At 41.5% G+C, this 25,491-nt stretch overlaps 2 protein-coding genes across 2 annotated transcripts in view; one reads left to right on the forward strand and one right to left on the reverse strand.

The window, feature by feature from the left end:
- The window catches only part of WDR4 (WD repeat domain 4), a 208,983-nt gene extending 190,798 nt beyond the window's left edge, over window positions 1-18,185 (forward strand). Inside the window, exon 12 of the transcript XR_010025465.1 lies at window positions 18,172-18,185. The gene's annotated coding sequence lies outside the window, so the exon portion shown is untranslated. The remainder of the gene's footprint in view (window positions 1-18,171) is intronic.
- UBASH3A (ubiquitin associated and SH3 domain containing A) lies at window positions 1-24,513 on the reverse strand. The gene is made up of 15 exons (XM_063126585.1): window positions 24,478-24,513; window positions 24,147-24,261; window positions 21,549-21,602; window positions 18,392-18,578; window positions 17,455-17,653; window positions 15,556-15,725; window positions 13,678-13,886; window positions 11,937-12,054; window positions 11,068-11,176; window positions 10,366-10,488; window positions 7,625-7,717; window positions 5,580-5,724; window positions 1,370-1,476; window positions 1,062-1,168; window positions 1-135 (listed from the first exon to the last, which is right to left on the reverse strand). The coding sequence occupies exons 2-15, from the start codon at window positions 24,257-24,259 to the stop codon at window positions 1-3; spliced, it is 1,869 nt and encodes a 622-aa protein (XP_062982655.1). The 5' UTR covers window positions 24,260-24,261; window positions 24,478-24,513.
- Between the last annotated feature and the right edge of the window lie 978 nt (window positions 24,514-25,491).

Genomic DNA, 25,491 nt, shown 5'->3' on the forward strand with positions numbered 1-25,491 from the left:
TTAATTCTCCAGAAGGATGCGCTTCCAATTAAATGCAGCATTTGCTCCATGGGTTAACATCTTGATTGGTGGGTTAATCATTTGCCATTTTTTCTCTTTAAGCTCTTCGCAGAAACACATGCCCAGTGACGGTATCTAGTAAAGCAGAGAAGGTTTCAGGAGGGTCTTGTTAGAGCTACTCAAATTATTTGAAGCAAGAAAGGAAGCTTCTACCCCATGGAGGCCAACACCATGAAATAATTGAATAGTTTTCATTATCCAAGAAAGTTAGGACAAGGCACTAGAGACTTTTGAAAGGACGGGCACATGCGAGAAGACTCTGGTAGTAGCAGAAATACATCAGGGGATCTGATAACTATGCGATGGGTTCCTTTCTTCATATACTTTGTCAATAGCATTAAAGATGCTGCCAACCAAATGCTTTTGCTTCTAGTTGTTTTTCTGGAGTAAAGGACGAGCCGTAGCTCATGGGCAGAGGATGTGGTTTGGGTCAGAGGTATTGAGCCTCTGGCCCACCTGGTGTTCCAGTCTGCCCCTGCCATCACCCCTTTCACCCAACCACCATTCATTTGGTGGCTTCCCAGCTTTTGTCCCCCCCCCCCCCATTCTAAAAGCTTGAAATGCCTCTTGTAAGGCTTAGTCAATGGCAGAATGTTTTGGGCATTTTGGCCTTGCCTATTTTGCCTTTGGCCCCACCCACCATTGTAATGGGACTCCCTGAGAACTTCTCCAAAATGGAACCCTTCTCTTGGGCCGACAGGCCTTCAACAGCCCTGCTTTGGATGCTAAAGGTACCAGGTTTGATTCCTGGCATCCCCAGTTAAAAGGACTAGATAAGAGGTGATGAGAAGATCTTTGCCCGAAATCCAAGGGATCAGTTGCTGGACAGACAAATTGTCTGACTTAGTACAAGGCAGCTTTCCATGTCCCTAACAGTGAATACATAAATGAATTGTATGAATGGAGAGCAGGGACTAACAAATCTTATTTTTGGAGACAGCACAAAACGGGGAAACAAACCCAAACAACCAATTTATTTATAGTAGCATATAATGTCTTACCTTTCGAACAGACTGGGCAAAATCACTGCTCTCCCTGGCTGGGAGACCCAATAATGGCCGAGTGAAGGAATCCAGAGATGAGCCATGGCCAACGATCAGGATGGTGCCTATTGTTAGAAATGTAGCTTCTTAGAATGGTATATTAAGTACTGGGTGAGAATTGCTCTGACAGCATTCAGATCTATGTAGATTCTAGACCTGCTATATTTTAGCAGCCACATTGGAGAAGTTTACATGGCAAATCTTTGCTTCTGATTCTGCTCACTAAAGATGCAAGGTAATGGACTCAAGAATTACCATAGCATTACCTTCGGTTGCACAGGACCCAACAATCTGTTTCACACTCGCAGAGCATCTGTTAATATAGTCCTCATAGCCTTCGGATGGGTTCAGGCAAGAAAGAGGAAGAGTACATCTGTTAATGAAACCATTGTTTGGTTAATGTATGTTGGATTACAGCAACCATTAAATCTGAATCATGGAATGTCAGTCCCTGCACCATCTCTGATCCTGCTTGGTAGCCTTGGGAAAACTCAGAGCTCCACATGTTTCGTGATACACACATGGAGCTCCTGTACAAGTAGGACTCAACAGAGGGGGCAGCATGTGCTTGTGTCCTTTTGTACAGGCAAAGCTGCTTCATCCACTGAGGTGAATGATTGGGCCTTCGCAAGTGAGGAAGCTCAATTTATGTATCCCAGGTCCTTCGCTCCCAAGAAATTGGTGAATTGGCCAGTGCCAATTCCTCCGACGTAAAACTGGAATTGTATACGCTGATGTAGAAAGGATTAGTCATCAAGACCTGGAAAGTGTTTTGCAACCTGAAAGTGCCATAGAAGTTATACAGCACTTTCCTGGGATGTGAAGTTTCCCATGACACTGAACTTTTTTCTTTTTTGCCTCTTGGACTTTCATTGGAAGAAGCAGTTGCCATAAAATATGGAGATGACCAACAACACAGCTGCCATCTGAAAAGGATTACACAGATGTATGAAAGGTTGGTCCACTAAGGGCGATAAGCCAGAAGAGTTTTTTTAAAAATGGAACCTCTGTGTTCGCAGGCCAATGGAAGATGGTGGCTCCTATTTCAGTGGAGCAGTGAATCTGCTCTAGGTTTCAGTCAGAACTCTAATGGAGCTATCCAAGGTGCTGAACCCATTTTGGGGATAGAGGTCAGCACTAGACTTTCTTTATTGTTCTGACTGGTTTTGGCTGAAACTCAGAGCAGCGTCACTGCCCCACTGAAATCACAGAATCATAGAATAGCAGAATAGGGCCCTACAAGGCCATCGAGTCCAACCCCCTGCTCAATGCAGGAATCCACCCTAAAGCCACCAGCCTCCACTGTCACAGACCATATACCTCTTGGTGGCAAATTGATGTGACATTGAATGCATTTTTGCATTTAACATGGAGGTTTCTAAAAAATGCAAGTAGCATGAGGTGTGTGTGTGTTATAATTATTGGGATTGCAGCAGGCAGGGATGGAAGGGAAAGTTAACCCTTTCCTCCCCTGCTGCAGTCATGAGGAATATCCCTCCTCCAAAGCTGGGAATTGCTTTGGAGGGAAATCCGCTATTGACGCCACATAAGGATTTCCTCCTAATGCAAATATCACCTTCAGACGAGGGATTTTCTTCAGGATTGCAGGAGGGAAGGACAGTGTTACATTCTCTTTCCCCAGCTCCTGCGATTCTAATCATTATCACTCCCTCTCCAAATGCATTTTTTTTTGCATTTTTCAAAGCCTACATTTTAAATGCAAAGACTCATTTAATGTCACCTGTAATTTGACCTCCAAGTATCTGATGCTGGGGACAAATCCCAAATGGTTTTCCTCCTGGTCCGTTTGCAATCTTTTCACATCATTTCCCAGGCATAGCGTGGTTTTGTTATCCCTGAGATCACCTAAACCAGCCTTCCATATGCTGGCGCCCTCCAGACATGTTGGACTGGAACTATCCAGGCAGTGTGACCTGTGGCTATCCTGACTGGGGGTGATGGGAGCTCTAGTCCACCAGAATGCCAGGTGGCAGAAGACTGATCGAAACTATAGCAGATGTTTGGATTTCTGTGGAGCAACATGGTTAGAAAATTGCTTTGGATAAAATGAAAAACAAACAACACAACTCCATTCAAATCTGAAGATGTTTCTCTGAGGTGAGAAAGCAGTGGCATAGCTGACCCAGGGCTCACAGGGTGCAGCACTGGCATTTTTTTTTATTACCAGGTGGTACTGACACCATCTGCCACCCTGCTCAGAATGCCATGTTCCCTCTGAACATAGTTGCAATCCTTACAATAGCAGGTGTGTGGGGGAATGAATTTCCCCATCAATATTATATACGTCTTTTGGGCTGGATATTTTACAACAGGACTCCGAGAGCAAGGTACATGGCTTGGTCTTGAATGGGCTTTACCAAAAATCTGCTCCTGATGCAAAATACCCCTGATAGGACAAGGAACATGGCTACAATCAATCAAGCTCCTGTTATTGCTTCCTGTTCCATTTGTGGTTTTACTAACTTTTAGAGACCGTTCCACAAAGCTACATTGCCACAGAGGCTAAGGAAGCAGGGTGGCTGACAGAGTGGAATCATAGTTATTTTTGTGCAAAACATGCAAATACTTTATGCTTCTAATGAATGCAATTAGACTTAACATATATTTGAAGGAGTTATTGATCTGAAAGTGTATTAAGTAGAATCAGAGTTCCTTTGTTTTTAACTCCCCCCTGCACTTTTCTCTCTCTCTCACCACACTACCAGTACTTGCTCAACCCCAAACTGCTGTTTCTTATGTATTTCTTTTAAAACTTGAGTGCATTTCATACATCTTGCCACTAACCATAGGTGGCATGACAACATTACATTATAGTCCACGCAGATAGTGCTATTTCAATTGTCCATTTTAAAATGCACCTTTTAAAACTATTTTGAATGCACCCAATATTTATTCAAGAGAAAGAACAAACAGTCTCTACCAAAAAAAGAGAGAAGAAATAATAATGGCAATGGGAACAAGACTGAACTTTTAACTTCCACCTGCTTTCTAGTCTATACAAAGGGACTGTATCCCCCCCCCCACCCCTGGAAGGGTCTATTTCTCAGCCCTGCTCCATGTGCTCAACATAGGATTGATCTTGGGTCTCCTAGCATCAACCCAAGCAGATCCGGTCACCTTAATTCAATGATGCATATTGTCCTCCCCTTGGACCACCAATCAGACACTTGCACCAGCTCTTGGCCCTGCTATATTATGAGGAAGACATCTCTCAAGTGGAACATAGGAAGCCACCTTATACTGAGTCAGACCATTGGTCCATCTAGCCCAGTATTGTTGACACTGAGTAGCAATGGCTCTCCAGTCAGGATTCTTTTCCTCACCCTACCTGGAGAAGCCGGGAATTGAACCTGGAGCCTTCTGCATGCAAAGCATGTGCTCTATTACAGTGAGCAAGTGGCACAGAAATAACATAAGAAGAGTGCTGGTGGATCCGACTAAAAGTCCATCCAGTGTAGCATTGTGTTTCCTGTGGTGGCCTTCAGAAAGCACATTAGCAGGACACCAGGCTCTGGAACTCCCTCCCAATGGTGGCTAGTTTCATTCCCTTTATGTTGGCCTTCTGCCAGCATGCAAAGACCACTTTATTCAAGAAGGCCTTTGGCCTGTAAGTGGGTCTGTTGGGTTGGGTGTTTTTGTTTGTTTGTAATTGTTGTTTATTTTTTATTGTTTTTTATTGTTGTAATCCATTTTAATTATGCCTGAAAGCCATGTTGAGTGCCATTTTTGGTAGAAAGGCAGGGGGTATAATCAAATCAGATCAATCAATCAATCAATTAAAGAGGGCAAGAGTCTTCCAGTGATCTTTGACCACTGACAATTGGTTTTCAGTTAGATAGAAGCAAGTGACAGGCTTGTCACCAACTCCTTGAACTTAATCCTAAAGTCGATACCAGGTGGTGGGCCCTCAGCTTCTAGTGCCAACTCAGGCTTGTGCTAGCAATAGACTAAAGCAGTCTTCCTAAACCTGCAGCATTGTAGATTTTTTGGGCTTCAACTCCCATCAGCCATAGCCAGCCTGGCCAATGTAGTTCAAAAAATCTGGAGGGCAACAAACTGGGGAATGCTGAACTTAAGTAAAGGAATCACTCCATGCTTGTAGAGGCAAGTGAAGTACAGGTGTGCAGCTTTGCCTCTCCCAGGGTGCTGTAGCAGCTATCATGACTACTAGAGCAGATAGTCGTGGGCTGAATATCTTGGAAGCTGGCTTTCAGGGCATTTAGCTAATTCCTGACTCAAGTAAATGGTTGCTACTAGTGCTTATGATGAATTGATCTTTACGAGTAATATTCAGCAAGTTGAATAGATAATAACATGCTTACCACATGGATAGGGGTTCATCCTGTCAATTTGCCTTAAAGGGAAGGCATCTGTTCTGATGCTTTCTCTCTGGAAGTCACTTTCCATAAACTTTTAAACACAATTTGAGTAACACACTGTAACTGTAGCACTTACTTGTGCGTGGTATCTACACTGTAGTTGAGCTCAGCCAGTTCTCTCCATGTCATAAAAGAAGGAACGGTTGGGTTTGTCTCCCATTTCGTCCATTCAAAGAGTCCAGGTTCTATACGAATCTTAACTTTTTGTTCCAGCTGAAGCCCTGCAATGATCAAAGCAGATGTTTTCACAAAAGAAATAATCCAGAACTCCATATTTAGGTCTGATGCACAACTTTCCTGGGGAACTCCAATTACTGTGCTTTTGGAAGAGACGTTAAAGTAACAGGTCAGCAGTGCTTTTTTGCAAGCAGGACCAGCAATGCTGAAAGAGTAGTGGAGTTGTTGTTGGCAGCATTTTGCTTATGTCACTTTCATACAGACCAATTTGTTCCTTAAAATCTTTTCCTAAAAGCCAGTCTCTTACATCCTGATTATTACACTTGCTGTTAATTCCTTGTTCATGTCTGCCTTGAATGTTAGTAAGTTATTAGGTAAGTCACTTCCTTTCAACCCCATATCCACCAAGACACATTGGATTTAACTTCAGAGTTAAATATTTGTAGATCCATGTGTCTCTCAGTAACAGTTTAGTATCTGTCTGACTCTATGGTCAAATTTGGACAACAAACCAGGTTTGTTTTTGTTTTTCAAAATGCTCCTCCCTGTTCCCCGGGGTTGCTTTGTGATGTGTGTGAACCAACAACTCTGGCTCGTCAGTGGAGAAACAGTCCACAGTTGGAACACAAGGGCCTGATCTACACCAAGCAGGATATTGCACTATGAAAGTGGTATATAAAAGGCAGGAGCCACACTACTGCTTTCTAGTGGTATTGAAGTGCACTGACAACTGTGGGGCTCATTGACACATACCAGGATATGCTATATCCTGCTGTGTGTGGCTCCTGCCTTTTATATACCGCTTTCATAGTGCAATATCTTGCTAAATTAGGCCAAAGTTTCACTTGGGGTTCCAAGTCCCCCAACAAGCCTGAGTTCCTAGTTCACACACAAACAACCAGTTGCACCAGAAACAACTGGGCAGCATATACTAGCATGCTTGCTCACAACAAAACCCTAGGTTGTCATGACATCCGAACTGGACCTGCTTCTGTGCTCTTTGTTGTGTGTGTATGTGTTGTATGACTGTGTTGTTACACACACACACACACACACACACACACACACACACACACACACTGTTATAGTATGCTCATGCACTACAGAACATGAAATCTGAAGTCTCATCCACACCATCATGGATGGTACAGGAATATGGCAAATCTCATTGTGTCTCCAAGGCCATTTCTGAGACGAGTGGCAGAGGTGGCAAAATCAGTTCTCTCTAGCACAATTCTTGCTGCACATACCTGCCTTAAAATTGGCAGGCTTTGTCCTTGCAGAAGGGGCAACTATGCCTGCAATTTCAACACTTGCTCACTGGGCAGAGAATGCTGACTGACTGTTGGGGAATAAAACAGAAAACTGGGGGTAGGGTCCAGGTTTCTGAGGGCCCTTGGGCAAGACACCCTCATTGGGCCCCCTCCCTCAGTGAGTCTACCTTCTCACCACCATTGTCACCAACTGCTCTTGTTCCTCCTCCTTCTCATCATTGCTACCACTTGTTTGCTTGACAGGCAGCCAGTGAACCAGTAGGCAGTGGCATCTACTGCTCCCTGCCTCCCCCCTTCACACGGCTACTGTGGTCTGGGCCAGAGCGAGAGGCGAGTGAACAAGCAGGTTGCAATGGTGAAGAGGAGCAAGTCCAGAGGAGTCTTGTTAGCAAGACTCTGCTGGGGTGTAGATCCTTGCAGCTCTTCAACCATGATGCTGGCCCTGTTGTCTGGAAGCCTAAACTCTTCGCTGCATCATTTGTGACAAGTCCCACTTGTGAGAAACAAAATGGCATCCATAGAAATGCCACAGAAAGTTTCCTTAGCCTGGAGCAACAAGAATCTTCCCCTAACCCTCAAAAACATGTTTGAGGGAAAAAGTTGTCAAGTTACAGATCACTCTAGCAGAGATTGATTCAAAATATTGCTCTTGTCAGAACAGCTCACCTACCTTCCAACACATGCTGAGCAGTTTGGATACAACGCAGTGCTGGAGAAGAGTATAAGCAGCTAACCATCACTTCGTTCTCTAGCAGGGCTTCACCTGGTAGTGGGAAAAGTACCCCCCATAAATGGTCCTTCTCCACAAAAAAGAATGCAAAATATGTTCTCACATATATCACTCTGGATTTTTCTATGCATTGGCTGTGGACACTTTTATTTCCCTTTGTATTGTTCCATTTTTTAAATATAGAATCTCAATAGATAGGTTCAAAAGAAATGCTTTCAGAATGATTGAACGATGAGAAGAAACTACTGGAGTCTTCGTGGTAATTTGGTTGGAATTTGTAAGTCTTCTTAAATAACTCTGAGCATGTCTACACCAGCCCTATATCCCAGGACCATCCCTGGATTGTCCCTGTACATCCAAATGATGCACTGGAGATCCCAGGGGCAATCAGGGATGACCAGGGATACCTGGGATAATTGAAGACCCGATTTTTCTGCAGTCTTGGGACCATCCCGAGGACTGCAGGCTGCTGCTCCCGGGTTGTCCCTTCCTCCCCGTGAGTAGTGGGGTTCTTAAAATGGGCACAGAGCTGCAGGCAGTCTGAGCCCATTGGGGGTGGGAGCGGGCTTGTGTTTGTTTGTTTTTAACTTACTTTTCCAGAGGAGAGCAATTGTGCTCCTTCTCCTGTGTTGCGGGGGGGGGGGGGGAAGGTGGCTGCGATGTCCCTCTTTCCTTCCAGGACACCGTGTGGCCATCAAGATGCTGGGGGAGGATTGCAAATGCAGGTAAGTCTGCGATCCTCCTCCCTCCCTCCCTCTACACCCTTAAGGTCCACTGTAATAGATGCCTGTTGTAATTCCTGAACATATTTAAGAAAATGCATTCATACCAATTTATATGCAATGTAAAAATGAAATGAAACTATGATTTCTGTGGAATTGTTTTTTGTACTAGGGTTACTTCCACACTAGAGCCCTGTAGGGCTATTGAGGCAATGCTTTTTCTAGAGATGGGTGAGAAATTCATTTCATTTCGGTTTTGGTAAGAATTTAGCAAAATTCACAACGTTCTCCATTTTCAGGACAAAAAGAATTTGATATCAAAACATCTGGATGTGTAAGGAACTGAAACTGATAAATTCATCCATCCATGTGGCTAGTACATATGGGTGAGAAGTTCAGTTCAGTTCATTCATTCAACCAAGTTCTTCATATTTAGAAGGGAAACAACCTGAGATAAACAATTCAAATGTGGGAGAAAACTAAACTCACATGTTCGCCCATCTCTTACTCAATTAGATGGGAGTGGAATTAAAATGGAGGTTCCACACAAGCACTTAAAATAGTGCTATATTTCATTAGTTCTGCTATATTACATCCCCATGGCCAAGTTCCTGTTCAGCAAAGATTCCTAGTCACACCTGACTTCTGCATGGGATGGCTTCAGCAAGGGTGTTAAAGTACCCCAACATCAACAATTAGGAAAATGGCAACACCAATCCTGAAGCCATCTCTGTAAGCTTAGCCAGGAAGTCTATGGGGAATGAGTCAGATAGTACACTAACAGAAACCCATTTTACACCTGGCATCTCCTACAAGGAATGGAGATTCACAATTTTCCACTGACTACGTACCTATAACAACAGATGTCTTTGCTGCAGATAGGATCAAATTCTCCTTTCCCCACCTCCTGAAACTGAGCTATCATGTAGTACAAAGCTGGGATCACGAGGAGGTCAACAAAGTTGTCCTAGCATTATCCAGCCTACTCTTGGTAATACATGCCAGATTGGTGCCATCCTCTACAATCATATCATGGAGGATAGATGTTCTGTTTGCCACTGACTTGGCCTTTATCAAAACCAGCTGGAGGGAAGCACCTGCATCTGCATTAACTGTGGCTGTTAGATAAAGCAATAGGCCACAACTATCTGATGTCACAAACATAATAATAATAATAATAATAATAATAATAATAATAATAATAATTCTCATCTGCCTTTCCCTCTGGATCGAGGTGGGAAACAACATTAAATAAATATAATACATAAAACTAAAAATAACAATTAAAATAACAATCACAACGTATTAAAATTCTTAGGTTTAAAATTCATCTGGGTAGGCCTGCCAGAAGAGGCTAGTCTTTATGGCTGTCAGAGAGAGTATTAAAGCAATGAATCTCCTCCAGCAGGCCAGTCCACAGTCTGGGGGCAGCAGAAGAAAAGGTCCTCTGGATACCAGTTGTCAGCCTAATTGTGGCTGACTGGAGTAAACCCTTCGCAGAGGACCTGAGTGTGTGGGGCGGATTGTATGGGAGAAGGTGATCCCACAGGTAAAACAAACCATGTAGGTAACCTGGACCCAAACCATGTACTGCTTCTCACCTTGCCAATGCCACACCTAAGAACAATTTTTTAGAATTTATTTATTTATTTATTTATTACATTTCTATACCACCCAATAGCTGGAGCTCTCTGGGTGGTTTACAAAAATTCTAGTTCAAATTCTAGTTCAAATCAACAATTCTAGATCAAGCACTGGGGAAATGTGATGTCCCAATAACCTATATGTTGGGACCATCTTGTCCTTCACCTCAGACCACAAAATGTCTTGGACTGGCTGTGGATCCCATGCAATAGCCAGGTAGCAACAGTGCATGTATGCTATGAGAGAGAAGGTACAGCGAGTACTTTTAAAACCCTTCTTTTTGCCCCTTCAACCTCTGATTAATAAGTCGCTTACCAATTAGTCTAGATTGGAATACACCACAGCATGATAAAGGAGGATCACATTCATAATCCTTGATGCTTTCTTTTCGGTTCGGTAGACTAGAGGGAAAATTTAGGTCTGCTCGATAGTATTTTCCTGAAACAAAACAAAATGCATTCCTACCATGAATATCAAAGTGTTCTTCTGGGAAAATCTAATTCCTATTTATTTTCATTTTGTTTGTGGTAATTATGGTTAAGCTGTCCTTAGAATGCTACAATCTCAATTCCTCCCACCCCATTTCTTCACATTTTTCATAGAATTCGAACACACCCTATGTTAGCAATTAATTGCTGTTTTAATTTATTGTTTCATTGTATTGTTTTTATTTTTAATTTTTATCTATGTTACTTGTGTTTTTGTGTGTGTGTGTGAGAGAGTATTATCATACATCACCTTGAGCGCTATTAGCTATGGGGCAACTAATATATCTAAAAATAATAAGTACTTAAATGAAAAACTGATGCACATTCCCCCAGTGGTGCTTTATTAACTCATGGTGATGCCACTGCAAACTCACGGCAAACCTTGGAACTCATGGGGAGATCATTTCCATTCTTAATGGGCTCTGCAGGGAGAAGGTGGGCTAATTGTCTTTGTTTTGTTTGTTACTGTTAACGTGATATGTTGCTTTAGATCAAATCTGCTATATCAGATCCCCAAACTTCTACTTACCATCTGCACCGAAACACTGCTCTAGCCAAGACTTCCCAAACACCTGATCAACCCTTTCACCATGGCGAATCACTAACAGGCCTCTCCGGGATGTCATTTTCCCAAACAGCTGGAAGAAATTGCATTACCACTCTGCTTATTAAATGACAGAAATATTTAATCAAAAGTTTAAATGAGCAGAAGTGTTATTTACATGGATTCTACGCTACATGATGTCTACAAACAAGTACTCTAATAAGTTTTATATTAGTACATCAAACCAGTGGACTCGGACACACATCACTGTGACAACGATGCAAGTTCTGGCGATAGAAAGAATGTAGGAATTACCTTACTAAATCAGAACAAAGTCTATCTAGTATCACATTTTATCTTGGTCAGATGCCTCTAAGGAGCTCACAGGTATGGTGTGATGTAGCAGCTTGGTCCCAACATCTGGCAACTGAACATGGATCATTTAGCTGTCATGGCTAAGACTTGATATACAGTTAGATATGATGTATATAGCCGAGGTTTTATTAATGCAGGGTTCTTCCTTATCTTTCTGGATTTTTGGCTGCTTACTTCTATGATAAGGCTGTCTTGGACAGCCTTCTCCAACCAGATATGCTCCAGATGTTTTGGACTTCAACTCCCATCAACCTCACTCACCATGGAGAATAGTAAGGTTTTGGACATTGGTTTACTTCTGAAAATAGGATTCTAATCCTTTGACACATCTGATAATGTCGCCTTTTAATCTACAAATCAAGAAGTAAAACCCCAAACTATGCAAATTTACTGCTGCATAAACCTGTTTTCTATAGTAGCTTCACTTACAGTAGTGTTTATGCACATATCATACAGCAAGATATTCAAAATCCAGTTACCTGATGAGCAACTGTTTTGGCTACATTCCTTGGCGTTGGATTTGGATTTTTTAGTTTCATGCAGGGTTCATTTTGATTCTTAAGGGGCAGTCCTGAAGCTAGAGTGAAAATATATTCTCTGCAAGTGACAGAGAGGAAAAAGAAAACAGTGAGAAAATCCAAGTTCATACTTCACCTTGAAACCAAACACAAGGTCTATACAATGCAACAGAAAAGACATAACCATGATGAGTCAAAGACCTTTTCAAAGAAGATGTGAGCATAGTGGTCCTCAGAATAATAAAATGTGCTTTTTCTGCACTTAAGCAGAATGGCAGAATACCTACATTGCTGTCCATTATAGAGTGACCAAGATGTTTCTGAATAGGCTTTCTTCTATTACTGCAACTGAAGTCTAGTACAACTGTGATGAATCCAACTCTCCCTCCCCACTAGGCCATATTTCTAAACAAAGAACATGTCTAGACAGCTATAGATCTGCATTTCTACACCTTCCAGGCTGAGTCTTCCTCTTCACTTTAACCTCCCCGCCATGATTCAGCCTTATGTTAACCAGGTACATGTAGGAATCACCTGGAGGGCACATAACGATGTTCTCTCAGGCTTCTGCTATATAAATAAATTATTATTATTATTAATAATAATAATAATAATAATAATTAATTTCTCTGAGAGATGCTCAGCTCCCATAGAAATACATTTCTCCTGAGAGCTTCCTTTGTTTCCAGTTGGCTGGCAAAGAGAGAATGCAAGACTAAGCCATGATAAGAAGTCCTATCCCACCTCCACCTGTAAACAGCTTGGCTGAATTAGTTTTATGAACCTGAGAAGTAAGTTCAAGTTAGCTAGTTTGATGTTTCATTTTATTTTAAAATAAAAATGACCCCGAGTTCTAGTATGAGAGAGGGAGAAAAATGTCTTCCTATCCATTCTCCATATCATGCATAATTTTGTACACCTCTATCATGTCTCCCCTAGCCTCCTTTTTTCCAAGCTAAATAATCCCAGTTGATGTTACCTTCCCTCATAGGGGAGACATTCCAGCCCCTTAAACATTTTACTTGCCATTTTCTGCACTTTTTCGAGCTCTATAATCTTTTCTACTATAGCTTCCTTGACGCTGCTTGTTAACTATGCTGGTCAGCTCTTGGACTTGGTGCTACCTTTCCTAACTTGTGTAATTTTAGTTGAGCTTCTATTATTGTGCTTTTAAGCAAGCTCCATGCATTTTCCAAGGATTTAACCCTCTTGATTCCCCCTTTCAACTTTCTTTTCACTAGTTCCCTAAATTTAGAGAAGTTTCTTCTTTTGAAGTCAAGTGTGAATGTGTTGGATTTCCTGGGCAATTTCCCACTTCAGTATATATTGAATCTGATAGCACTGTGGTCACTGCTACCAATTGGTTCAACAATATTTACATCTCGTATTAGATCCTGGGCAGCACCACTTAGGATTAAGTCCAAGGTTGCCTCCCCTCTAGTCAGTTCCATGACCAACTGTTCCAGGGCACAGTCATTTAGGACATCAAGAAATTTAACCTCTTTGTCATGACTGGAATATGAATTTATCCAGTCAATGTGAGGATAATTGAAATCACCCATTATTACAATACTTCCTCGTTTGGAGGCCTCCCTGATTTTTGTCACAACACCTCTCCTCTTACTGCACCAATGAAGAACAATATCAAATAACGAACTGTGCACACATCGCAAGAAGAAATCTGAAGCCAAAGGCTACTAACCTGTGCTTGACCCAGGTATCTGACTCATTGGCTTTTTCTGTGTAATTTTCAGGAAGAAATCCCTGGCACCCAGTTCGGTGGGAGATACCAATCACCCAACCATCACAAACTTCACTTTGTTGTGTCTGATTGACATATATAAGATCTCCAGCATTCAGCATAAGTTCATCAATGTTCTGAGGCTTATACTGGAACAAGGCCCGCAAAACCTAACAGGAAACCATTTTTGTTTAAAAAAGAGAAAGTTAAGGTGAGGTATATTTTTTGCAAATCCAGGAACAAGTGGAAATGTTGCTGTCATCTGTTTACACTTCACTTTATACCGCCCAATAGCTTCAGCTATTGGGTGTTATAAAAATGTAATAAATAAATAAATAAATAAATAAATAAATAAATAAATAAATTTTATACACTGATCGTTTGTCAAACAATGGACATTGTTTAAGCCTTAAGTTTGCTTGTTCCAAAGTTTGAGAAACTTTCCAACCTTAAATGTAGTTTATCCCAAACTCTGTGAACATTTTTTTAAAGTTCACTTGAAAATTTGTATGCATTTTTGTGCACAATTCTTCTATGCAATTTTAGCACGCAAACACACACAAAAAATTGTCCCAGTATAATGCATTTTAATGTTATTTTCTCTAATATACACATTTTGAGTGCATTTCCCCTAATATATGCATTTCTGTATGCATTTGTTGACTGAAGAACTCCATTGCAGAATTAGGAGAAATGCAACTTTCAAAGGATAACCAAGTTTTAGTTTGCATATTGCTTCAGAAATGCGATTTTTTTATTTTTATTTATAATATTTATATACCACTCCCCATTCAAGAATTTTGGAGTGGTGAACAAACAGAATAAAAGAATAAAAGCACCATGTACATTGATGGTGCTATATAAATAATAATAATAATAATAATAATAATAATAATAATAATAATAATAATAATAATATTAAAATGCATTTTTAAAAGAAACAAAGCCCTTTTCAGATTTCAGATTTAAGGAAGGACTGTGTCTTAGTGGTAGACCGAGAAGTCCACATTAAATGCAAAACGAATATCTCCCCCATTCCTAACCACAATGTATCATCATTAAGCATGTTGCCATGACACCATATGCAACTAAGCATCATTGAATTCAATAGAACTTTCTGAACACAGAGAGATGTGCTCTGACCACGGCCAAAGCATTCAGCTTGAATTTGTAGTAGGAGAAATCTAAGTGCTAAGCAGAAGGGAAGCTTGCAGGCTGTGTTGATCCTGTGATCACTGCAGTTGCCATGTGATTGTATGAATGTGGTGTGTCTTAATGAATAGAACACTGTCTCTTATTACAGTGTTGTCCATCAATGAGAGCCAAACAGGTACACTCATTACTGCATTGGTTATATTATCCATGAAGCCAAAGCCCTTTTCAGATTTAAGGAAGGACTGTGTCTTAGTGGTAGAGTACATACTTTGCATGTAGAAGTCCCGAGGTTCAATTCCTGGCATCTTCAGGTAGCCTGCCTGAAACCCTGGAGAGCTGCAGCCAATCAGTGTCAACAATACTGGGCTAGATGGACCAAGTGTGCTACATCTGTCAAAAACCTGGGAAACACTACCTTCAACGTTGTTATGAAGACTATGGAAACTCTTAAATTTGCTCGAGCGATTGGGGTTCCCTTAAAAATCCCTTGCATACAAATTAGCTTCTCAAATTAGATAGTTGCAAACCCAAACCAAAAGACAATGTGTCATTCATTTGGGGCAACTGCAAAGAAAGTGCTGCATTCCCAAAAGCTTATCATGAAAGGAAGTACTTGACACCTAAATTACTACAGAGCCACAGAAATGTTTTCTAATGTTGAAAGAGTCAGCCTATCTAGAGTACCTGGTAATTTACGAAGCGCATGTCTCTGGAATACAGAGTCGCTGTCCACTGGCAGCTTTGCTTAGGATTGATGAATTTCGCCAGTTGCTCCAAAGTCTTTTGATGGTGAGGATAAAATTTGTTGGCCATTGTAAGATGGAGTTGCTTGGTTGAAGGTTTCACACAGCAATCTAACAAATAAAATGCCCATCAAACAGGACTCCAAGATGAGATGATCACTAGATTATTCCCAGAGTTGTATTCTAGCAAGTGCTGCATGATTTCTGTCATTTACAGAACCCTATGAATTTCTACTCAGAAGTAAGTCCCACAAAGTTCCGTGGGACATGCTGCTTAATAAGTGTTATACGATAGCATCTTCAGGAGCTCTAGGACACACGCACAGGCCCCGATGTGTTGATGAGGCCTGCACACAAAGAGGGGGCTATTGATTCAGTTTGTGACAGAAAGGGGGACTGCATGTAGGACAGCCTTCCCCAATGTGGTGCCCTCCAGATGTGTTGGACTGCAACTTCCATCATTCCCAGCCAGCATGGCATTCAGATGTGTTGGACTGCAACTCTAGGGTGACCATAGTCTGGGAAAAGGAGGACAACATGGTCGCCCCCCCAAGGGGGTGTGCCCACCAACATGTCCAGCACCAGGCGGCATGTCCAGCACCAAGGGAGGGCGGGTGCCCAACTGAACATAGCCTTGGTCACATGTCTGATTTTCCAGCACACAATTAAGGCAAATCTGTTCTACATAACATCTTAATGTTAAAATCGCTGAAATAAAGAACAAGTGAGACATTCAATGTATCTGATATTAACTTCAGTCACTCCTAGTTTTGCAGTTTTTGCTGTACATTGAAGCTTTTGCTATACTCTGTGTGATACATTCTCACCTTCCCTCATATGTATTTTATAAATATAGTTTCATCTCTTTAAAAATAACTTTTTTTAAGAAATTAATTTTAAAACCTCAATTTTTTAAAAAATCCTAAAAATCAAAGGTTGAATGGATCTGCTTCGAATTTACCATGACTAAAGCCTTACATAGGAGCTATTATTATGCCAAGTTTCATCTCTTTATCTTTAAAAATGACAGAGATATAAGTATTTTCATTGATTTCCATTAAAGTAGAGCTGCCCTTTGGCTAGGGAGGATGGAAAAATCTGCATTTTCTTTTAAATTATTATTATTATTATTATTATTATTATTATTTATTTATATAGCACCATCAATGTACATGGTGCTGTACAGAGTAAAACAGTAAATAGCAAGACTCTGCCGCATAGGCTTACAATCTAATAAAATCATAGTAAAACAATAAGGAGGGGAAAAGAATGCAAACAGGCACAGGGTAGGGTAAGCAGGCACCGGGTAGGGTAAAACTAACAGTATAAAGTCTGCACAACATCTGTCATAATTCCACCCACTTCACAGATTTGTTACCAAAAATCCTGATAAAACTGAGTTTTTCCTGTCATGTGGTCAACCTATGCAACTCCCGTCATTCCAAGCCAGCCTGGCCATGCTGGCTGGGAATTGTGGATGTTGCAGTCCAACACATCTGGAGTGCACTCAGTTAAGTAATGTAGCGCTTTTCTTGACACTGAAGCGGAGACAGCAATTTATCGACTTCACATGCCTGCTCCTCAGAGCTTTGAAAAAGGGGAAAACCCTGTTCAGGTGACATGCTAAGCCGTGGTGGTTAAGCATTTTGAGCTAAACATTATGGCTTAGCATGTCATGTGAACCATTCCTAACCATGGTGGCTACATAACCATGGCTTAAACACACTCACTAACCATTTGCTGCAAAAGGGTTAGCGGCCTAACCATGGCTTAATATGTTGTCTGAACAGGCCCCAAATCTCAATCTGGTAATAGACTTCCAGCTTGCCACCCTTGTTACCTGTTAATATCATGGCCTCTGTGGCAAAAGCCGTAGCAAACGATTTGAGGATATTTGCTGGGGCATCGCTAACGAAGAAGCCGATGTAAGTGGTGGAGGAATGTAGTGATAGGGAGATGATCGCTGGGAAACAACTGGAAAAACGGTCCCCAGCTCTCTTTAAGGCTTCATATAAACCATCAACCTTTTGGTCTTCACACTGAAAGAAAACTCATGAGTTACAGAATCCTGCTGCTTCAGGCTGATGCATAAATAGCACAATTCATGTACTATCAGTCTTAACATTTAAGATGACAGGGCAAATAACAAACTGCTGGGATAGATGAAAAATGGCAAACACTGAAAACAGCTTTGGATATTCACCCTTGGCTGAAATGGAACACTGACTGGGTTTGGAAGACACAATAACCCACGGTGAGTTCAATTAGGGTGAGCGTATGAAAAGGAGGATAGGGCTTCTGTATCTTTTAACAGTTGTATAGAAAAAGGAATTCCAGCAGGTGTCATTAGAATGCATGCAACACCTGGTGAAATTCCCCCTTCATCACAACAGTAAAAGTTGCAGGAGCCCTGCCCTCTTTTGTATCTGGTCAGTCTAGTATAGCTCCTGCAGCTCTAACTGTTGTGATGAAGAGGGAATTTCACCAGGTGCTGCATGCATACAAATGATACCTGATGAAATTCCCTTTTCTATACAATTCACAGTAGTTCATTAAGCCATTCATGTGGTGGGGGATCATGGACTATTTCAAAATAAGCTACTGTGCATTAACCCATCATGGCCTATCATGATGTCCGAACACAGCCATTGTGTAAGTTTTACACTTCAAGGTAAGACATCGACAACAAAAGAGACCAGGATGCATATTACTCTTTGGAGAGTAAAATACAAAGAAGCTGTGATACCATTTTTGTGCACAGTAAAAGTTAAGCTCACCGTAAAGAATTCAGAAAGCGTTATGTGTGGGAAAACATCATGGGCTTTGTTTTTCCCGCAATGATGTTTGCTTTCTCTCCAGAACTCCATCAATACGTCACTCAATGTGCCTGTTGGGCACAAATAGAGGGCGTATTCTTGAGGGATTGGATCTTCCAAAGAAGGGTCATTGCAGTGAGAATGTAACCTACAGTTGACAGAAAGAGAACATATCAAGATGCAAGATGGTGCAAACCCTCAGTCACTCTGGCTAAAGTGCTGTGATGGTATAACGGGATTAGAGCCGCAAGTCTGGTTGCAAAGACTGTGCACCAAAATGGCTCCAATTTAAAGTCCAACACATCTGGAAGGCACTACATTGGGGAAGGCTACTTTATTTCCCCCTCCCTGTTTTGAGTCAGTTTCAGAAGATCTGTAAACCCAAGGCAGAAGGGAGGCTTTTTGCAAAACAGGCCAGGGGTACAGAGACATCCACAACCACTACTGGACGAAGGCGAGGAGTAAGGGGGACAATGTCTAAAATAAACAGGCAAGGATATCTTTGGGACAACTGGGGAAAAGAATGTGGTTCCTGTTTTGTATCTGGGCACAGTGAATTAATGCCCCCACCCCGTCCCAGCCAGTGTGCCAACAAAATTCAACAGTGTAGCAGTGGTTGTGGAGGGAACCCTCCTTTTAAAAGCACAACGTTGTGGTTTGCCACCAAAATTTGGTGTTGTGGTGGCAAACCACAACATTGCTTTGAAATATCTCTCTTTCTCTCTCTCTCTCTGACCTGCCACTACATTTCGGTGGCATATTCAGCAGCAGGGTGGTGTGGCATAGCCCCTGTTGGGTCCAGGGTTGGACAATGTGACCCCCAACTCCTTGAAATGGCCCACTCTTGCTTTAAGTACAAGTCAGACTTCAGACAGCCAGCTCCTTCTCTTTCCTTGGCCTAGTCCTAAGAAAAACCATGCAGCAGGCAATGTTGGAACTATATAAAATGAGGATGTGAGGGCGATCTGGCTGCAACATCTGTCACCCCATTGATCGCCATGGTTGATTTGGCTGATCTGGCTGGCTAAGCGGGTATCCCCTTCCTCCCTCACCGCTCCATGTGCGTCCCTCCCGAAGCTGCGTGTTTGGTGGAAGAGGATGACCATCCCAGATAGAAGGAGTGTACTGTTCTTCGGTCAAGGGTATATAAAACGTTGTTAATATGCCAGTTAAGTGGCCTAGACAAGCATAGAGGCTGAATTCAATAACCAAGGTTTAACAGACAACACAGTGGCCTGAACTAATTCCCACATAATGTAGTAAATGATGCAGCCCATGTAGCCTTGGAAGGAGAAAAGCATGTCTACTACATCTCAGTTCTTCCTGCAGCTAAGCTAAAGTGTGCATAAGTGCATTTGAGCATATTGATAAAATCTAACCTAAGTCCTACTTAAGAGTAAACCCATTGAAATAAATGAGGCTTAAGTTAGTCATGCCATTCATTTCAATGGGTCTACTTTAAGTATGGCCTATGTTGGATTTTGCCCATTGTTCCCTGCTACTGTTTGCTTCTCTCTTTCCTCCCTCCACTAGCAGCGAGGACACCAGGGAGGCTGGGGAGGAAGACTTAACATTGGTGCCTTTTCCCAAAATTCCTCTCTTGTTGCTGCCAGCCTTCTTTGGAGGAGTGAGCCTGCTGAGAAGGCCCTGTCCCCAAGATTATGAACTCTATTTAAGCTGCACTGCTGTGGTCCTTGAAGAGTAGCAAGACCCTCGGGGGAAGGGGTGCACCCATCTGGGGAACCCTGGAGGGACAGTTTCAGATTATATATATAATTTCTGCCACTACCCGCCTCCTTTAGCCTCTGAGATTCAACACCCCTGCTGTAAAGGATGGCCATTTATACCCAGCATTTCCTCAAAAGGCCCAAGGTGGCTAACAGTAAAGTTAAAACTATAACATCTCAAATTTAAAACAATTTGATGCCAGCAATAAACACAACAAAGTAGTAATAAAACACAGGAAGAATATCCATGGCCATCCAGCATTGCTTAGGGTAAGGAACCCCACCATCAGGACTTTTTGATTAGCAGAGAGAATGAAATAATCTACCATGCCCCATCAGACTTCCCTGTTCCCTCTCAGTGTAATTGCTATCCTCACAGTACCTGAGGGGGAATGGATTTTCCTAGCAACAATATATTGTCATATGCTACGTCTGCTGCACTGAAAGATATTTTGGGTTGGGATGGGCCTGCTTCTGACGGAGGTAAAGACTTCTGGAATTGGTTGGTTGACCTGGAGATCAAATGTTTCTACCTGGTGCTTGGAAAAGGAACTCCTGGAAAATCTTAAGCTCGTGCTCTGATGCGGTTTGGGCACATGTTGTATCCCTCTCTTTCCCTTTCTCACACAATCTCAGGTCTTCCCAGCCAAAGTCTAACATGTTAACTACTACACTGCCCTTTGCTCGCTATTGTATGACTGTCAACTCATCCTAATATATTGAGTATTGTGCTATATTCTGCTGCTCTTTCAGGGGTGGGGATGCACATGCACACAGGTACACACAGAGATATGGATCGACACACCTGCCAGGACTTTGGGGCTCTCCTTGGAAGTGTGGCTATGAGGGCTGTCATGATGAGTGCCTGCACTTCAAAACCTATGAATACAACACTGGATATATTAAAGTTTCCTGTGAACTTTTTGCATCAACCCTATGATGTCTAATTTAGTGGTTGTAAAAAAACCCCCACCAACTGGAGCAATGGCTTCTAAGAGCGTCATCAGACAGGGGAAAATCACGTTTCCTTACCGTTGCTTTCCTCCCTGCTTCTGTCCCGTGATACTTCCTCTTTCTTCACACAGGGCAAGAAAAACGAAGTAAACAATGACCACATGGCCCATTCAGTGGGTGTTTTTATCACATGGCTTTTCCTGCACACAACAGGAAATGGTGGAACATTTCGTTTTTTAAAAAAATATTGGATTTACCAGGCTCTATTTTGTGATGGAATGAATGCCAGAAAGAGTGGGAGGTGCATGGGAAGCAGACGTCATCATCTAAAGGACATGTGAAAAACCGTGAGTGGGCAGTAACGAGTGTGCGATAAAATGCTCGTCTGATGATGCTCTAATTCATGTTGTTTGGAAGTACGGCATGTACACACTCACCACTTCGCTGCTTCTTCTACTGTCTTTTGTCCAGTAGCTGCCAAAGCTTTTAGCCTACGGAAAGTACAATACACTCACTTTGAGAAAAGAAAGCCAAAATTGCATCGAAACAGTATGCACCTTCCTTTTGGTATTTATCCGTGGGGATGTTTTCTGAACTTAACAGCACACTGCACTAATTAAATTTAGAGTTTTCTCCTGAAAATGCCTATGCTGTGTTTTAAGAAGTTGTTATCTTTATCACTATTAAAATAGGAGGAGTTCTCAACCTATAAAAGAAATTTTAAGTTGGTGGAGCAGGAAATTCTGGAGCAGAGGAGTCACCACCTCTTAAATGCTTCTGGCTTCTGTTAGACAGAGCAGAAACTGGGAGAGGTGAAGGTCTTGTGTTTCTTTTTCTCTCCTCTCCCCTTGACAAAATTGGAGAGAATTTACCATACCAGCTCATGGATGGTTGTGGTTTCCAGCTCTATTTAGGGGGAAGGAAGGTCTTATCATCCTGCCTCCAAACAGCCATGTTTTCAACCCCACAGACAGCAGGGTAGTTTTAGTAGTTGAAAGTTCCACTGCTATCCAAGGATGACCTACCTCTCCGCACATGGAGGGTGAAGTTTACAGCATCCTATGGCCCTGAAGACCCCTTTGCAAGGAACATAAGATTGCATCACAGGGCTTTTAATTGATTAACTGATCAATTATGTTAATCTGGCCCTGTCAGGCCCAAAGAAACCCTGGATTTACAAGTCAGCTAATGAGCCAAAGGCCACTTGAAATAATAATAATAATAATAATAATAATAATAATAATAATAATAATAATAGTCACTGCCTGCTAGCAGAAGTTAATCAACAATGACCCTGGGAGCAGCCACTGAGAAAGCCCTTCAGTACATGAAGTACATTAAGTGCACATACTTAAAAGATTACAAGTGTGCTGTTATGCCTTTTAAAGCTGCTTCACATACAGAAATTTTTCATAGCAAGAAGTATTTTACTTGCGTCATTTCCACATGCCATTTTCACATTAAAGGCACTGAAAAAGGATTATCAAAAAGGTGGCAATGCCATTTCATGTGTTTCTTGGCTGAATGCCTTATGTGTTACTTACCAACATAAAAGCACTGACCACATGCACCCATATAGTTTATTTCACATAACAAATATGCAAAGCTACCAAAGACCCAGATACAAAATCAACAGAGAACAGAAGAAAATCCTGAATTTGTAACATTATGAAAGAGCTATACCTGAATTTGTTTATTTTCCTCTTCCTTCTCCATTCCTTTCCCCTTTTTGGTATTACTAATTTTAAAATGGTCACCATTATTTTAAACTGAAAGCCACCTTGAATGCTTGGGCAGAAAGACAGCACAGAAATATAAGAAAGAAAGGAAGGAAGGAAGGAAGGAAGGAAGGAAGGAAGGAAGGAAGGAACTTGGCATTTAATTCAAGCTATCTGCTTAATTTGACAGAGGTCTTATTTTGGAGCCATAATTTTGGAACTCATTTGGATGGGTACCAATATCAGAAGAGGTTAATTCTCTGTTATGCCCCTTTAACATTTCCAAGGACAAATTCCCCTGCCTGGCCATTCTCAACTTTCTCTCAGGTCAGTAACATGGACTTATGTGGATTACTTGACCACTGGGTTATCATTAACATATTGAGCTATACTTTCTCTTGCTTTTCATTCTCAACTCTCCAGTGGTATTGGATTTAAAACCAATACAAAGATTGTTTCTCCGTCCCCTTGTTTGGAAGCCATCTCCAGTCCTCACGCAAAGTGGTAGCAACTGGTCACAAAAAGAAAACAATGGTATGAAGAACCATTAGAATGATGGCATTGGGAGAGGTCTTGTAGGCCTTCTAGTCCAATCTCTTAGACAATGTAAGAAATCCAGAGGTAGAATATCCACAACAGACATCCGGCCAACCTCTACTTGAAGATGTCCAGCAAGGGAGAGATGACACAGATCCCTAAGTCATTAGTTCCATTGCTGAATTTACTGTTAGGAAGATTCTCCTGAAGTTCAAATGAAATCAACTGTCCTGTAGTCTAGGCCCATTTGATCTAGTTTTGCCTCTGGTAGCAGAGAATAAAGCTTACTTAAATTAGGTTGATTGTTGTGATCCTATGGGCAGGGCCTATCTTAAACTTCTTGTACAGCATTTAGATTTAGGCACTATATACATCATCATCATCATCATCGTACAATAAGAATTCCTAAGATACAGAATCCATGTATTCCATAATGCATTTCCCAACTATAACTAAGGCTTCATGCTCCCCCACAATCTTTGTCGCTTCCGGAATTTTAACCATGGCGAAACTGAAGCAAGATGCAGGTGCAATGTCCATGGTTACTTTAGTCGAATATGGGCTTTAAAAGGATGCTAAATAATTTTCCAGACTGAAAATCACCAGCAGAGCCATTAAGCCCTTTGTGAAATCCAAGAACTGCTAAACTTTCTATGATTCCAAAGGAGATTCTGTGCTACAAATGAAGAGTTGATGGCCCCACGTGGTCCTTTGGCTTCTACATTCTCATAAACTGATAGAAGAGGGATTTTGTGGCAATGTAATAAGAGAGGTACTCACGCTGTATGTACAGAGAATCCAGAGGCCAAGAGAGGCTCCAGTAAAGACTGGGTACTTCTGTTTTTATTCTTGTTCAAGACCTTTGTATAGAGCTGTACCTCAGGTGCCGCCATCTCTTCCACCAATGTGTGTAGACAAATGTGTAGAGAAAGAAGGGAGAGTCAGAGTCTGCTAAGATAAAGATCAAAACCTCAAAACCTCCTTCGATCTTTTTGACACAAGCTGATATCCTGTTTTTACAGCATGCTGCGGTTCTTAGAATTATTACTGTAGGCAGGCTGAAGGGGGAGGGGAGAAAGAGAATGCAACTTTTTTAAAAAAGAAAATGTACCTGCACATGGTGGATCCAGTGTAAATGGCAGATGAATTGCCCACATGCCCCAGGGTTATATATTTCATTGCCTATCAGCTAATTATAACAGCCTTTCTTAGGTAGTAGTTATTTTACCCCATAGCAGTCCTGAGTCAGCATGAAGGATACGTTCATGCAGGATGTCTATTTGGGGTCCTAGTGGGAGAGTCATAAATTGTTTTTATTCATTCATTCATTCATGTGTGTGTGTGTTTCTGTGTGTGTGCGCGCACGCCCATATACTACTTTCTACAAAACCAGAATCAAAGTGGCTCACAAAAACAAAAAACAATAAATTACAAAGCCATTAAACAATTCTCCAATTAAAATTAAATAAAGCATTTCAAAAGCAGCAACCAAAACATGCCACAGAACCCAAAAATCATCTTATAGAAAAATGAAGATTAACACCATAATACCATGCATGTTTATTCTGAGGTAAACTCCATTGATTTCATGTATAGGAATGCACAATAATTGGATTCAAAGCTCTTTCTAAAGAGCTAGGTCTGCACCTGGTGCTTAAAGGACCAAAGTTTACCTGAAGGAGCATCTCCTCCTATGTATACCTACCCAGACCCTAACGTCATTTTTTGAGTCCTTTCTCTAGTTGCCCTCACCAAATGAGGTGAAGTGGATGGCTACTCTGCCGAAGATCTTTTCAGTAGTGATATCCCATCCTCAATGATTTTAATATTTTTCAATGTCTTTAATGTTTCATATTGTATTATTTTGATTTTTTTTTATAGTTGTATTATGTTTTGGTCATTTCATTGCTGTTGTTTGGTTTTATGATTGTAAACTGTCCTGAAGGCATTTGCCAATTGGTCAGTATACAAATCTAAGAAACAAATAAACAAACCTGTAGAACGCCCTCACCAGAGAGTCTCACCTAGCACATATATTTTGGACTTTTCAGCGCCAAGTGAAGAGCTTTTATTTTCCTAGTCCATCCATTTTAGAATTGTGTGAGTGATCATCCTGGCTGTACTG

The sequence above is a fragment of the Elgaria multicarinata genome, chromosome 5 (genome assembly GCF_023053635.1).
Source record: "Elgaria multicarinata webbii isolate HBS135686 ecotype San Diego chromosome 5, rElgMul1.1.pri, whole genome shotgun sequence".
In the NCBI taxonomy this organism is placed as follows: Eukaryota; Metazoa; Chordata; class Lepidosauria; order Squamata; family Anguidae; genus Elgaria; species Elgaria multicarinata.

Bases quoted from the DNA above. Each gene is read 5' to 3' on its own strand.
- UBASH3A (XM_063126585.1), bottom strand. From the start codon at position 24,259: ATGGCGGCACCTGAGGTACAGCTCTATACAAAGGTCTTGAACAAGAAT. The intron at 11,177-11,936 runs GTAACTGGATTT...AATTTCTTCCAG, and splicing joins CCAAAACAGTTGCTCATCAG to CTGTTTGGGAAAATGACATC. The intron at 5,725-7,624 runs GTAGGTGAGCTG...TGATCATTGCAG, and splicing joins TGCTCAGCATGTGTTGGAAG to GGCTTCAGCTGGAACAAAAA.